This window comes from Lipotes vexillifer, unplaced genomic scaffold, assembly GCF_000442215.2.
Source record: "Lipotes vexillifer unplaced genomic scaffold, Lipotes_vexillifer_v1.1 scaffold570, whole genome shotgun sequence".
NCBI lineage: Eukaryota > Metazoa > Chordata > Mammalia > Artiodactyla > Lipotidae > Lipotes > Lipotes vexillifer.
The window spans coordinates 2,301,677-2,317,631 of record NW_006777801.1 but is presented as its reverse complement, the minus strand read 5'-3'; the positions used below and the strand labels follow the sequence as shown (position 1 = coordinate 2,317,631).

General features: G+C 36.9%; 1 protein-coding gene across 1 annotated transcript in view; it reads right to left on the bottom strand.

Moving 5' to 3' along the window:
• Positions 1-29: 29 nt before the first annotated feature.
• ANGEL2 (angel homolog 2) overlaps positions 30-15,955 on the bottom strand; it is a 20,760-nt gene continuing 4,834 nt past the window's right edge. The window contains exons 2-9 of the mRNA XM_007451297.1: positions 13,499-13,824; positions 8,430-8,686; positions 7,160-7,229; positions 5,532-5,953; positions 4,508-4,634; positions 4,034-4,091; positions 1,792-1,955; positions 30-181 (exon numbers count right to left, since the gene is read on the bottom strand). Of these exons, the coding sequence (XP_007451359.1) occupies positions 30-181; positions 1,792-1,955; positions 4,034-4,091; positions 4,508-4,634; positions 5,532-5,953; positions 7,160-7,229; positions 8,430-8,686; positions 13,499-13,824 (1,576 nt within the window). The remainder of the gene's footprint in view (positions 182-1,791; positions 1,956-4,033; positions 4,092-4,507; positions 4,635-5,531; positions 5,954-7,159; positions 7,230-8,429; positions 8,687-13,498; positions 13,825-15,955) is intronic.

Genomic DNA, 15,955 nt, shown 5'->3' with positions numbered 1-15,955 from the left:
CCCGAAAAAAAAAAAAAAAAAAAAAGGAGTCAGAGCTCAAGTCTGAATTTAGCCAATAAAGGCAGATGATCCGAAGAGTTATTTTCGTTTGGAAGTCCATTAACAGTCCATAAGTCTTGTTCTGTAAGAAGTGACAGTCTAGCTAGAAGTTTCAAGCCACCAACCAAAGCAACTTCGGCTCCTATATTAAAGAAACATATACATATTTAGTGAAACAACAGGTTACTGTAAATCATACAAATCTTTTTTTTCTTTTAAAACAACAATGATATATAGCTTGACACCCTTCTGGAAGTCTAATATGAAACAGTTTTTAGAATATGGTTAAATTTTTATTGCAATATAACCTAATTATAATTCTCTAACAAACAGAAGTTTCAGATGCTTGTTTTTTTCTATTTCAGACTTTTTTTCCATTTCAACTTCTGCAAATAATCTTTAGAAGAAAATATCAATGCAACACATAAGATGTTAAGAATAATTTGAGATTGACAACTACCTAAGAAATTCACCCATCAACCTTTCTGTAGTTGTATAAAATCAGACAGACCAAGCCACATCTGAGTAGGACGTTTATGAGGTGACTGCAGAATAAATTAGTATAGTTTGGTCCCAGACACTCAGTACCCATGGAAGAGGATGTGCTCTTAATGTTAACATTAGCGATGCTGGTCCATGGCACACTTCTGCCACCTAGTGAGTGTTCTTCAGTATGACAACTACCAGAACCTTACTACAAATTCAAAGCAAGCTTATTTTGCAGAGTTGATCTAGCAGAGAGGAGTAAACCACCTCCTGAATGTTACTAGTGAGGTTATCCTTGTGAAGGAGAAAACAAACAGACAGATGGGAAAAGAAAAGTAGCACTGAAACAAGAAAAAGGAAAAGAAAAAGGGAAAATCAGGAAAAACAAAATAGCTGTCCACATTTAGGATTTTCAGTTTTCTGAATATATTTTTGACTTCCAGTTACTTTAAATGGCACTTTCTTCTCCATGTTAAGTCCTCTGATTAGTATTTAAAATCTCGGGCTTCCCTGGTGGTGCAGTGGTTGAGAGTCTGCCTGCCGATGCAGGGGACACGGGTTCGTGCCCCGGTCCGGGAGGATCCCACATGTCGCGGAGCATGTGGGCTGGGCCTGTGAGCCATGGCCTCTGAGCCTGCGCGTCCGGAGCCTGTGCTCCGCAACGGGAGACGCCGCAACAGTGAGAGGCCCGTGTACCACAAAAAAAAAAAAAAAAAAAATCTTGTTTTCATTGAATCATACAAGGAAGAGTATGTTATCACCTTTGCTTTTTGAAAACACATATATTATAGACTTCTCTTTCCAGGAAGAACCAATATTCCAGGCTCAACATGACAAAACTGTCAATTGTTGGCAGTACAAGCAAGGCCCTACAATGAAGGTGGCATACTTCAGTAAAATTTAAGTACAAAACTGTATGATGTTGCTGTCACAAGAAAAACATCAATGTATGGAGAGTGAAACCAAAGGGCAATATGAAAGATCTGTACTCTACCTCAGAAGCCGACTGGGACTGGAGGGTAGAGCTGAGGATATAATTCTTGGGTAATAATTTGCTTTGAGGTGTTCCACTGCCTCCAACTTTTGTAGGTGATAAACTGATTTACTCAAATATATCACCAATCTGCCAAATATATTACCAATTTTAAAATATTTTTAATTTCTAAATCTAAACATCTAGATGTTTAGCTAGCTTTCTCAACTTTAGCCCTGAAGTTTTAGTTACTGTGTTCTCAAGCAGAATTTAAGATTACATGCATTCTTTACCTGGCTGCCCAGCAACACCTTCCTTTTCAGCAGAATAGAAAATATAATCCACAGTTATGGCACTTCGGGAATGACAGGTGGTCACTTCTGGAATTCCAGTGTCAGGAAAATAATGTGAATAAACAGACGACAAGCTGAAATGGTGCTGTAACTTTGAAGATAATCTAAATTGAAAAGAAAAATTATTTAGCATCAAGCTCTTCATGATTTTTATAATTCCTCCTATTTAAACCACTTTTTCACTTAATTTCCAGACAAAACCAGACATTAGGACAATCTTTATTTAAATAGACCATATCACAATTTTGCATTCCTTTATTCATGCAGTGATATCCAAAACCCATTAACAGAGCTGTGATACATGGGGTGGGGTGCGAGTGGGGAGCTCAATACTTAACCGACTAATGTGACTTTTAAAATTAATTATAACATATTTGAGAGACTTCACTTGCGAATGAACACATATTCTTAAACAATTTATAAGTTTTTTGTTGTTTTTAAGAAGGAAAATTAAAGTGGCCTTTAGGAATGCTATTTAGAACTAACAGACTTCTGATGTTAGAGGGGTTATATTTTACCATGACTGTTCTTGGTATGGTATACGAGATAATTTTGTACTGCATCTTTTTTTTTTTTTGGCTTTACTGCACAGCTTGCGGGATCTTAGTTCCCTGACCAGGGATTGAACCTGGGCCCTCTGAGAGCGTGTAGTCCTAACCACTGGACCGCCAGGGAATTCCCTCATACCGTATCTTAAAACAGCTTCTATAATGGTTTACATTTACCCCACACTACAAATACATATAATGTTATGGGTAAAAGGTTTAAAAATCATTTCCTACTAACACATCATGAATTTTAAGGATCTTTTATGCCACAAAAGAAAACAAAATTTAAAAAAACCTTTTTTCTAATTCACCCAACAAACATTTACCAAGCACGTACTAAGTCCCAGGCACTATCTCATCTTATGCGCTGAGAATACACAAATAAAGCTGTTGCTCTGCTTTTAAAGAGCTCATATGTCAATAAGCAAAGGTAATTGCTTCAAGATGCTCTACTTCCAAGTTTTAGCAACTTTTTATGTCTAAGGACTTATATTTACAATATTTTAAAATGTAAAATAGGTCTCCTGCAAACTGTTATCTTACTACCAACATTTCAGTTTACAGATAAAAGCTATGTGTACACACACACTGTATTTATATAGATACTTAAAAGAATCTTTTCTTATACCCCATTTTGTTATAAAAAGATTTTAGAATTACTCAAAACTAAGTAGTTGTTAGTAAGAGTAACCCTTTTATTAATCTTACTCAGGGAAGTTTTTACTTTGAAAGTTTTAATCACAGATTTTTATATATTCTTTTTCAAAAATTCAAAAAAATTGCTTTCTTACTAATTCTTATATATGAGACATTTTCCCAAAACAAGATATACAAAATAAAATAAGACTGAGGAGAAAGCAGATAAAAAGAATGAGAAAATTTAAATGTTAAACGAAAGTCAAAGTTATAAAAGAGCACGATAATGAAACAATCAAGACATTTCAAGAATCTCCCAAGGGACAAGATTTAAGTCTCCATCCTGTTGTATTAATATACATCTGTTTCTCAACCACAGCCCTAAACATTCATGATTCTTTAATAAAAAGAAATCCAGGCATCTTCACCCAGCTATACCTCTGATGACCTTTTCCTGTAGTTTAAGAGATACGTATAGGTAATTGTCTTTTCTACAGACATATTCTTTTTTGGATCAATTCTCCTATAGATTTATTTCAAGATCCAGTAAGTCAAAGGAGGCTAAAGGTCCTCTTGAAATCTGAAAGATATTTTTCTGTGATCTTGACCTTTGTTTAAATATGTAATAGCAATAAATTTCAAAGATAATAAATTTACTAGCCTGTTCAGGTTCATGGACAAGCTGCTTCTATAAACAGAAGGGCTTAAGCACGTACTATTGTATGTCAAACATTGAGCTTTACATGCTTTGTCTCATCTAATCTTCACAACAAGCCAAATTATAGATAAAGAAACTGAACCTTAGAGATGTTAAATTTCTTGCCCAAAAAATCACACAGCTAAAAAGTAGCAAAGTCAAGGTTGGAACTCAGGTCTATTTGACTTAAGAGCCAGCATTCTTCACCAGCATAAAATATCATCAACTTCATTTTTCATCCAAGTGATTTCTTTACTCAACTAAAGTCAGCAAATGTCTATTGTTGCTTTCCAAAACTCACTTTTCAGCTGTTACTAGGACCTCTGTTTTGTCCAGCTGTGTTTGTGTCAGATCACTGTCTGTAAGAACAAAGGGAAATATATTTATACTATCAATGTATTGTTTTGTTCTAGCTTGCCTTAGTATAGTCCTTTTACTCTAGGAACAACATTTAAGACATATCTAGTTTAGACAGATGCCTAGTTAAATGGTTCATTCTGGTATCTATGTTTTGATGGTCTCCAGAATTAGCAAAAATAAAACACAAACATTTCAAAGCAACATGCAAGTAATTCACGCAAAGATAATTTTGGAAGCTGAATGTTAAAAAGGTAAATTTAGAGCTCTTAAAAAAAAAGGAATAAGCAAACAACTATATGCTTTTATATATGAATATTCATCACTGAGATGTTATCCCTTAAAAAAATTTAGTTTTATGTCTTCAAATGGAACACTATTATCAAGAAGACTGCCAAAATGTATCGCAAACACTTACCTGTCTTTTCTACTTTTGGTACCTGCTGTACCTCATACACACAGTTCTGTGAGATACCTAGGTTTGGGGGCCAAATTGGAATAGATAAAATTCTTTGTCCCCGTGAAGACTGTTCCTGGCCAGATACCTAAACAAAATTTCAACAGGTATCTTAGGTGAATAGATTTTAAATAGTCTGTGTACTGAAAAGTTTATTTCTTAGATAAAAGGGAATCCAAGAATGGTAAATATTACCCTTTATTCATTACATTGATTATTTGTGCTTATGAAATCTTGTTCAAATACAGTTCAGAAAGCACTTATTATTTACATGTAAATGGAAATCTTTTCCTATGCATGTTTTTGTCTAATTTGGAAATCTAAACGATCTATAGTTTTGGACTAATACTGCTCCTCCTTTTTTACTACCTGCAATATATTTCCTGCTACATAAAATACTAAGAGAGATCAACTCTTATAAAATTTTAAACTATCATTCAAAACTCAGTGGTGGAGAGCTTAGTTTGGTTAAATATACCGAAGATGAAATAATCTAAAGTAAGCAAAAGAAAGTACAATTAAAATAAAAACATGGGATAAATTACACTCAGCTGAAGAATTAAAATATTTATCACCGTATAAAGGGAAGCTTATATAATAAATACTAAATTACTGTTTTGCCAACTATGTTGCCCACATCCAGCATTCACAATTCTATTCTGCCACCTGTAAGCAGTTCCTTATTTATGCAGTACTCATGTGTGTCAATGCTTTCATTTTTCCTCTCCTCCCCCACTCTGAATTTTTTACTGCCTGTCGATTCCTCCAAGCAGAATGTTGCCACAAATAGATGGAAATTCAATAGGTGAAGTTCACTCAAGTAAATATAATTACTTACCAGTAGCCGTAGCTCATCATCACAGGTTGGTAAAGTGAGGGTACTGACTCATCAAGGTTTTCAAACAGCCCTGTGATGACTACCCTCACTTTACAATGAAGAGAGAGACTAAGTCCACCTCCTAATAATGAGGAAGCAAGCACATACCTTTCCTATGGCAAGTCCTTCATAATTCAATTTCCCTTCCTTTATAAAACTATACAGTGGAGAACCAGGAACAGAATTAAAGTCACCACACATAACAATGGGGCAGAAGCTGCCATCTTTCTGATGGGCAACACTGGAAATCTCTGCCAGAAGCATTGCCAGTTGGGTCAGTTTAATATCACCTCGCCTTGGGTTATACAACAGATGTGTGTTAGCCACACAGATCGCGGGGCAGGCAGCACTTGGGATTTTGGGCTGCAAGAGTAACACTAATCCAACATTGTCTCTGTCCAATAGAGGAACGTCACGGCGGTAGAATTCCACTGGGTTCACTGATAAGAGGGAAAATTTGGAATGTTTGAAGCAAATGGCACAGCCATCAGGTTTCCTTCCTGTCCGCATCTTGTATTCACAGTGATAACCTAGAGGAAAGAAAAAAATTTTAAACGAAGATGGCTGGTTTTTTATATATGTAAGTATTAGAAGAACTGTGTTTTGCCACACACACAAAAAATTATATATATGGCAAAACACAGGTCTCCTAATTTTTTGAACAATGTTTACCAAAGTGTATTCTGCAAAACATTAGTAATGTAGGATGTTAATAAGTGTTAGAATCAAAAAAGTCTGAGACTGGGTCAAACAGATTTTTTTACTGGCAGACTTCAAGGTTACATACGTGTACATTATCACCATTCTCATTTCCATCCTAACAAAAGTCAGAGTCATGACAAAGACAGTGAGGCCTTACAGTAATCTGCCCCCTCACCGCCCCCAACCCCGTATCTCTCACCTTTTTGCCTCTAATTCTTCCCCGCTTGCTCCACTCCACACACAGCAGCTTCACTTGCCTTAAGGCACTCCAACCTCAGTGCCTTTCCTTTGCTATCTCCACTACCTGGAAAGCTCTAGCCATGGCTTGTTCCTTCACCTCCTTTGTCTTTACTCAAATGTTACCTTCTCTGATCATTTTGTTTAAAACTGAAACCTGACCCATTTGCTTTTCTCCAGAAAACTACCATTACCTAAGGCACTATTTACTTGTTTGTTCAGTTTATTCTTGGCCTTTCTCCACTAGAATGTATGCTGCCCAAGGGCAGAGATTGTTAGCTGTTTTGCTCACTACTGTATTCCCACTGCCTAGAACAGTGCATGGTGTACAGTAGGCACTCAAAAAATATCAATATTTGCTGCATGAATGAATGCGAAGTAGGCAGCATTTCTCAAACAGACAACCTGTTTCTAGAGGTATTGACTCACCAAACAGATTTTCAGCTTCTATCCATTACACACGGTGGACACTGGTATTATATGATGATGAACTAGACACGATGGTCCCAGATCTCATGGAACTCAGAACCTTAGGGCTCTGGGAGTAGGCAAAGCAACTCCTGGAAAGGAAGCTATTAAGAGATTCTTGCATACCTTTCCATCCGAATTAAAATTATGTATTAACACAAAAGGTCCCATTTGATATACCTCAATCTTTTCCTGACCTTTTGAAATGCATATTAAGTTTTTTCAAAATTAAGATTTTAGGTCCAAATACACCAACATCTTTGTTATTAGCAAGTTATACTTTAACAACCCATTAAGTAAATCTGGCTAAAGTAAAAGTTACACTGTACCCAATGATTCCAAACTTGGTCTGATCTCTGTTCCATAATGATCTTCTTGCACTTCTTGCAAACAAAGTACCTTAAAAGAAAAAAAATGGCTTGAATTAAAACAAAAATATGCAGATATGAATTTTCTGGTGCTTTTGTCTTTAAAAATAGGTTTCTAAAATTCTAAAAACCTGATGAAAGCTGAAATAAAAAATTTTCTTTTCTTGTAATGTATAGATCTATCAAATTAATGTCTCCAAATCTGATCAGCCCCCAAAACCCTGACCTTTAATCACATGAAGCCCTGTTATTATCCAAAACTGGTATTTACCAAAGGAAATATTTATAATTTATATGTTGGAATATTTTTCCTGAATTTACATGTTCATTAGTACTAAATCCTTCTAGTCCTTTTTTTAAAAAAATTTATTTTATTTAATTTATTTTTGGCTGCACTGGGTCTTCACTGCTGCACACAAGCTTTTCTATAGTTGCGGCGAGCAGGGGCTACTCTTCGTTGTGGTGCACGGGCTTATTGCTGTGGCTTCTTTTGTTGTGGAGCATGGATTCTAGGTGGACAGGCTTCAGTAGTTGTGGCACATGGGCTCAATAGTTGTGGCATGTGGGCTCAGTAGTTGTGGCGCACGGGCTCTAGAGTGCAGGCTCAGTAGTTGTGGCCACGGGCTTAGTTGCTCCACGGTATGTGGGATCTTCCCAGGCCAGGGCTCGAACCCGTGTCTCCTGCATTGGCAGGCAGATTCTTAATCCATTGGCAGGCGGACTCGCCACCAGGGAAGCCCCTAGTCCCTTCTTAAGAGATAATTTTTCGAATGCTATCATCTAAGTAAATTTTTGCACGAATTATTTAAATTTTGAATCAAAGGAAATATTTACTGAATACTTAATATGGTGCCAGTCCCTGTCTCAAAACTGATCGATGCTTAAAACTTTTTGGATCTTATTTGAAACATTATATAATTATTTATATCAACAACCATTAGCAAGTTATTCCTCCGAAGTTATGATACCTTGTTAAAAACTGTTCCATCACTATATTTATATATTATTTATTTTGGGGCCACGCTGTGGCTTGTGGGATCTTAGTTCCCCGACCAGGCCCTCGGCAGTGAAAGTGCAGAGTCCTAACCACTGGACCGCCAGAGAGTTCCCTCATCACTATACTTAATGTCTTCCCTTCTTACCCTACAAACAAAAGGGATAAAACCATTTAGTTCAGAAATGAATCCAACTCTTCCTTATGTGAAGAATTTTGATGATATTTTGTACTTACATCTGCATCAAAGTGTTTAATTTCTTTCAGAATATTGGGAAACCTAAAACTCCAGTGTAATACTGGCCGCTGGCAGTGTTTATAAAGGTGTGAATTGTCTTCCAATAAATCTTGAGAAAGTATATTATAGGACATCACTGAAAAGTCAAACTTGTTCTCACTGTCTTCACATATGGGGTCATCATTTCTGTCTCCTAGGATCTTCGTTTTTTCTTTATTATGGTTACATATATATTCCCAATCGCGTTTTATTGTGCCTGTTAAAATATATTAGATAAAATACAAAGAATTAATAAAAAACGGATCATATTTTTCCTGTATATAAGTATTTTCTTGCCTTTTAAACATTCCTATAGGCAATGAACAGAATGTTTTTCCCTAGGAAATGGCAATGTAGTACTTAATAACTAGAAGTTGTCATCAAATTGATTACAAAGGCAGTAAAATGATACACTGACTGACCAAGAGGTACAAAACAGTTTAAAAGGGTCTAGCAAGTCATTTTGGAGGCTGAGAGTGTGTGTTAATAAAACTGACTATATTGGGGTCACGGTTTCTCACTTCCCCATGGTTACGAAGTGGCTCTGCCGCAGACATGCTCAGCAACTTCATAACCATGATAATATATTTGTATGTCACAGCTGGCCTTTCAATAAAGTGATTTCACATTGTATTTTATCACCTATTAGTATGATAAGATCATCAAATGCTTAACTAAGTTCCAGAAACAATTCATCTGAGAAATCTGGTTTAGACATGAATGAAGGGTATATAATGACAATAAATGGAAGCAGTATTTACTGGAAGAATGCAAACAAAATAAGCAAAAGAAATATTTTTAATGCACATCAAAGCAAAAGTTAAATGTAACACAGCTACAGAATGCTAGTAAATGATGATGCCTGACTGACAAACCTAGCATGCAGCAACCAGGAATGTGTGATAGTTTATATTCTGCAAAGACACAGTGTACCCTGATAAAGTTATGAGAAGAGGATCAAATAGCATGAGATTGTGCAATTATAGGCAGTCTTTGACTTAGAAATGCCTACTAAAAATAAATATATATATATATATATGTGTATCACTATAGATACAGACACACACCACTAAGTATATATGTTTATATATATGTATATATACACAGACACACACACACCCCTTTTGATCTTGTCTTCCTCACCCCACCTTTAAAGAGGATACTCTTACTGCCATGAAAGCCATGAAAAAAAATGTGGAACATTTTAGAGAATCTATAAGCTCAAAAGAAGGGAAAAACAAGAAACGGGATGAACTTGGGAAACAAAAAGATCTGAAGATGGACTTTTGAGAATGATTCGATGATATGAAAAAAATCTGAGCCCTAGAATATCTCCCTTTTCCTGAAAGAAGGTTTTCATTTCACTGGAAGACAATCCCTAAAATTTCACCAATTAAAAATTAAATTGAAGAAAAATATTTTATATATAGGGGAAAAAAGACTAAAGGGAAACATACCACTGTTTTTTTCTTTGTTTTTTTTTTTTTTTAACATCTTTATTGCGGTATAATTGCTTTACAATGGTGTGTTAGTTTCTGCTTTATAACAAAGTGAATCAGTTATACATATACATATGTTCCCATATCTCTTCCCTCTTCGTCTCCCTCCCTCCCACCCTCGCTATCCCACCCCTCCAGGCGGTCACAAAGCACCTAGCCAGTATCCCTGTGCCATGCGGCTGCTTCCCACTGGCTATCTACCTTACGTTTGTTAGTATATATATGTCCATGCCTCTCTCTCGCCCTATCAGAGCTCACCCTTCCCCCTCCCCATATCCGCAATTGTCTCTGAGAGGAAGGATTGTGGTAGATTTTTCCAAATCTTCTACAATGACGGTATATTTACAGTCAGAATATCAACACACTCTAGTGGGGAGAGGGAACTGGTTGAGGGCAGTCAAAAGGTACAAGCCTCCAGTTATAAGATGAATAAATACTAGGGATGTGATGTACAACATGAGCAATGTAATGAGCACTGTGGTGTGTTCTATAGCAAAACTGTTACGAGAGTAAATCCTAAGCGTCCTCATCACAGGGAAGAATATTTCTTTACTTTTGTGTCTCTGTGGAATGACGAATGTTCACAAAACTTACTGTGATAATCATTTCATGATGTATGTAAGTCAAATCATTATGCTGTACAACTTAAGCTTATACAGGGCTGGTATGTCAATTATATCTCAATAAAACTGGAAGGAAAAAAGTGTCAGTACACTCTATAAAAATGCCAGTGAAGTAAAAATTTTAAAATATACTCTGGTAAATTGACTTTAATCAGGTTTCTTCCCTCAAAATCTAAATGCTGATATCTGCTGCCCTGAGGGAATAGGCATTTTGACCAGAGGACAGAAGAGGAAGGTAATTTTTATGAGTAGTGAGGTCTGGGTGGAACAGGGGAGTTGGAATTATGATACCATGAAGGTACTAGGAGCCTGAGGAGAAAGGCTAAGAAAAAATGGTGGAAGGAAAGAAAACCAAACTAAACAAAAGCATTCAACTATTACATAATTTAGCCTAGAGCTAAAGAGAAGGAAACTATCCCCTTCCTTATCCTTCACTGAAAATGGAGAATCCTACCCCTAAAGGCCACAACTAAAGCAAATTATACTGACTCCACACAACTACCCTGAGATTTATAACATAGCTTCTATGAGGAAAACAGAACTGATTCTTAAGAACTGATTATCTAGAACACAATTCATTCATAAACTGGGGACTGTCTATGGTTTTAGCCACAAATCATTAAGTCTTTATATGTATACGAGATGGAAAGGGCTCTAGTCATACAAACAAAATGCAAGCTACCATCACAAACTTACAGCACTACCCTGATGGCACCACTGCATTGAAATATGAAAGATGAAAGTCTAAAAAAATCATTCATACTTTCTTGTAGAATATGTATATATAAAGGCATATAAAAGCATTAAGATTTGTATAGTCCTGGCAATTAAGAGTTTGTAACCAAGTCTTTTTGCAATTCCATTTTTAAATAGCTGAGACCATCAGATTATCGAATTAATACACTGGCTTTCAGACTTCTACAGCTTGTATAACACTTTGGCATTACTTTTCATGTCATGACCATCAGTCCCTGGTATGTTGGGACTGGAGCTGGGATGATGGGGTAAACACATTTTATGCTGACCACATTTGCTTTTGATAAACATACAGAAATGTGTTTGAATGCTAGGGTTCCCTGGAAGACAGTTTGAAAACTACTGAGAGAGTGGATAGTCTCTGGCCTTCACATACTTCACAACATAAATTCACACTACAAAAGCTTATATACCTTCCATGTCAGGAGCAACAAGGTGATCACAGCAGAAAGTAAGCAATAGGCCTGATCGGGTTTTTAGGGTGCCTAATTAAAAGGTCATAATTGTGTCACACAAATCCTTCAAATACCACTTTAAAGTGATAGGCAAGTTAGCAATGCTGTTCTCTTGATTGAAAAGTAGTATTAGTGAAATATCAGAAGTCACAAATATGGCTTAACGAAGAGCATTTTCCTTATTCACAATACCTAGGAAGAACGGACATATAAAGAGTCAGGTTGCAATCAAAGTTTATCAGTATGTAAATGTAATTCCCCATCCATTAAAGGGAAAACAACACCACCAGGATTTTCTGAGTACCTACTATGAAGCCAACAGTGTGTTAGGCACTTTGACATATCTCACTTCATGCCTCCACAGGCTTTCAAAGTAGGCATTATTTTACACTGGGAAACCAAGGAGCAGAGAGGTTCAGTGACCTGTCCAACCCACACAATTAGTGGTGGAGCAGAATGAGAGCAGGGAGCGGTTCCTAAGCCCATGCTTGTGTCACTACACCACCGCTCCATCTGAGAGCACACCTGATTTATAACAAAAGGCTAAACAGAAGAGGAGTGTGTCGTCCTGATGAACGATGAATACGTGAATGAGAAGCTATCTCATGTCATCATACAGCCCTAGATTTATAAAGTATGCGTTGTCCTTAGGAACCTAATTTTAATGTCTCTAAATACACCTTTTAATCATTCAAACAAAGCTTTGTTTATAAACACATGTGGTGGTTAAGTGCTATACAAATAAATCTTCACTCTTGAGTGCTTAGAATTTCTACTTAAATGTGTAGTGGAAGTTCTACTTGAAAGAGCACTAACTCATCTAGCTCTGACTTCCAGGTGAGACACTGTGAATGCCATCCTTTGACAAACTTAGGTCAGCTTCCTACACATTAACACTCACACAGCCTATTTTCGTATCTTCAGAGGAATGATCTTCACTGAAAACCACAGCTCAGTAAGAAAGACAATTCCAAATTTACTTAGACAACTCAGGTATACTTTGGAGGTAGGGCTTGGCTGGCAGCACAGAGAGCCTAGTGAATTGTTTAGAGTAAGAAGAATATGAGAAAAATAGAAATAATCAAGATATCTAGAAAAAAGTGTCTCAAAGTTGAGTAAGATGTGGTTAAAAGATAAAACTTCCCACAGACTCTCGAGATTATGTCTACTGACCCCAGTATGAGAAATATAAATTTAATAAGCTAAAATCTGATTCTGTAAGAAAATAGCTTTCATTTATGATTGTTTCTATTTAAGGAAATTCTTTTGTCTTATATAATGAAGCTAACATTAAAAATGAAAACATAATTTTTTAAAATAGCTCTGTGGACTCCCAAGCATACATCCACCAATTTCTAAGAAGTCTAAGGACCTTTGTTTCAAAAACACTGAATTTGAAAATTATTCTTAAATTAAACTTAATGTTTTAATCTAGTCCTCCATTTGTTTTCCAACTTTAGTCTATATGTAGAGTCACTTCTATTTTTACTGCCAGAAATACACAATTAATTGAAGATTTCTTTTTAAAAGTCTTAATTTTAAAAAAGAATTTCCTTTTTCATAACAGAAAACTACTGGCTAAAAATAAACACCAACACCTCTAAAACCTGCAGGTTTACTTAAGGATTAAATATGAAAGTTTCAATTACTCTATGGCTTATGTCTATTTTTCCACCAAGATAAATGTCACCTTTACCTTGGTGTTTTCTTCGTTTTGATGAAGGCTCATCTCCCTCAGAGTTCATGATGTAACTAGAGAGATGAATCAAAGATGTCTGGCTCAGGTTGTCAGGTCTCCAGTTCCAGTACTGAAACTGAGTTCTAGACTCAAACAAACAAGGTGGTCTCCAATTTAGTGAAAAATGCCTACTACTGAAGTATGGGTAAGGAGCACGAGAATAATGTCCAGGCCACCTCATACAACTAGAAATATGTCTGTTCCAGCAACACCTTTGCAGATTCTCCCACGGTGCAGTCCAGTCTCTGCCCAGACTCTTCTGGTGATGGGGTAACATGGGGTATCTAAAAGAAATAAATACACTCCTTGAGGCACCACTTTTTGTTCAGCTGTAGCACACAAAATCTAAATGTTTCCTCAAGGGAAGGTAATGTTCAATATTTAAAATCTGACTTCTAAATCTGTGAAGGATGGGGGAAAAAGCAGCCATTACTTAACTACTAATGGCAGTATCTCAATACTCTCCCTAAACAACTATGAATGGTATTCTAAACACTTAACATAGAATCCACCAACCTCCCGAAACACCAGATGCACTTCTAAAAGTCAACACAATTCAACTGTGTTCAATCAATCACCAAACTGTATTCAGAGTAGCTTTCTAGCATCTAATAAAACTCAATGGACAAATAAAATCCACAGCAAACATAATACTTAAATCAAATATAGAACACGTAAGGTGACTACAATTAAAGTGAATCTCTCCAACCTGGGTTTGGAGTAAAAACATGCTTCTGAACATGTTTTTTATACCAAGGTTATATTTTCCAAACATCTTTATAGCTAACAGAAGCCTATCACTACTTCATAAAAGTACCTCTCTTGCTAATCAGTAGGTAGATAATTTATTGTTCCATGCTACTCCCTTTTTTTTTTCTTTTAATTTAAAGCACTTCTCCTTGAGGGAAATGAAAGAGAATTACTTACTAGAAATTCACCAACACTCCAAACCCAACAGCATCAATTATCTGATACCAATTATATGATAGGTTATAGCATGAAAAATGTCTCCAAAGTAGTGTTATTATTATTTTGAATAGATATATCGCTCTCAGGCTCTCCTAAGAAACAACGCAACTCAAGCACCACCTTCTTTCTACTACACTATTCTGGCAAAATGCTAGGATTCTGAGAAAAACTTCTATCCTTTCCTCCAGAATTCATTAAAGGTACATTTCCAAGATAGTGTCAATAATGTCCACTTTTATCACCAAAAGAATTTTGCTTAAATTGTATTTAACTGTTATTTGACTTTTATATGTTACATCTGTTTCATTTTAACAGCATTTAAATTTTTAACTGTTACATAAATTTATTGAGCAGTTTACACATTTTCAAACTGTTCTCTAAACTCAATGTAATTGTAAATCTTTAAAGACATGACAAGGGTAGTGTATCCTGCTTTGTGACAACTCTGAAAGCCATAGAGATTTGGGGCTTGCCCATACATTTTCTATCTTAATAAGCTACCGTATTGAAATATAATACTTGTACTACAAAACATTCTCTGTATCTGTAGTTACTTATACAGACTTTTTTTTTTTTCCCCTCTTAAAATGATGAGCTCCTTCACGGCCAGAGCCTTCTTATTCATTTTAATCTGGGTCTCTTCCCAAGTGCCTAGCACAGTGCCTGACACACAGCTGGTACTCAGGAAACATTGTTGACTACTGTCAAGTCCCAAGACTACAGGAATTAAAACCAGATCCCCATAACTTATGTAAAAACTAATAGAGTGCTGTGCTTCCCACGTGTGGTACACCAGTCGGTTTCGCGTGGTACACATTTAAACTTAAAAAATTTTTATATCTAAGTATCCATTTCAAAATGTATTAGGAAAAAAAATCAGTATACCAAACCCAAGATCTCACGGATACTGCTTAGGGAGACTCTAACGTGCGCAGCACCTATTGAAGTGCTTTTTAAAAAAGTGAGTCAATTTCAAGAAAAATATCCATTAAGTAATATAGATGTGGAAAGAGAATTTGGTAATCATCGTAAAGGTTGGGATCCCAGTAACTAAAGTTCGAGAGGCACCAACACAACAACAAACCAGCCCCTCCCTGCAGACCGGCAGCTCCCGGAGGGGGCTGCATGGTTGGGGAAGGAGGCCGGGGACCCGGAGGCTCAGGCTGGCTAGCAGGTTGGGTTGGGGGAAAAGGGCCGGGACTCTGAGGCCAACCTGGTCCGGAAAGCACGAACTCGGCCCATGGCCGACGCGCTCCGCGCCCGGGCCCTGGACCCCGTGGGCCGAGCGCCCCTCCGGCTGCGCGCCGGGTTTACCTATCCCTCGGGGTCTCCGGAAGTCCGTCCTGACTGTACCGCGGCCCGGGCCCTCTTCCTCGTCCAACTCCCCACTCCCCACCCCGCCCCGCCCCGGTTAACCCTGGCCGCCCGCCCCCAGGCCGCCCGCCC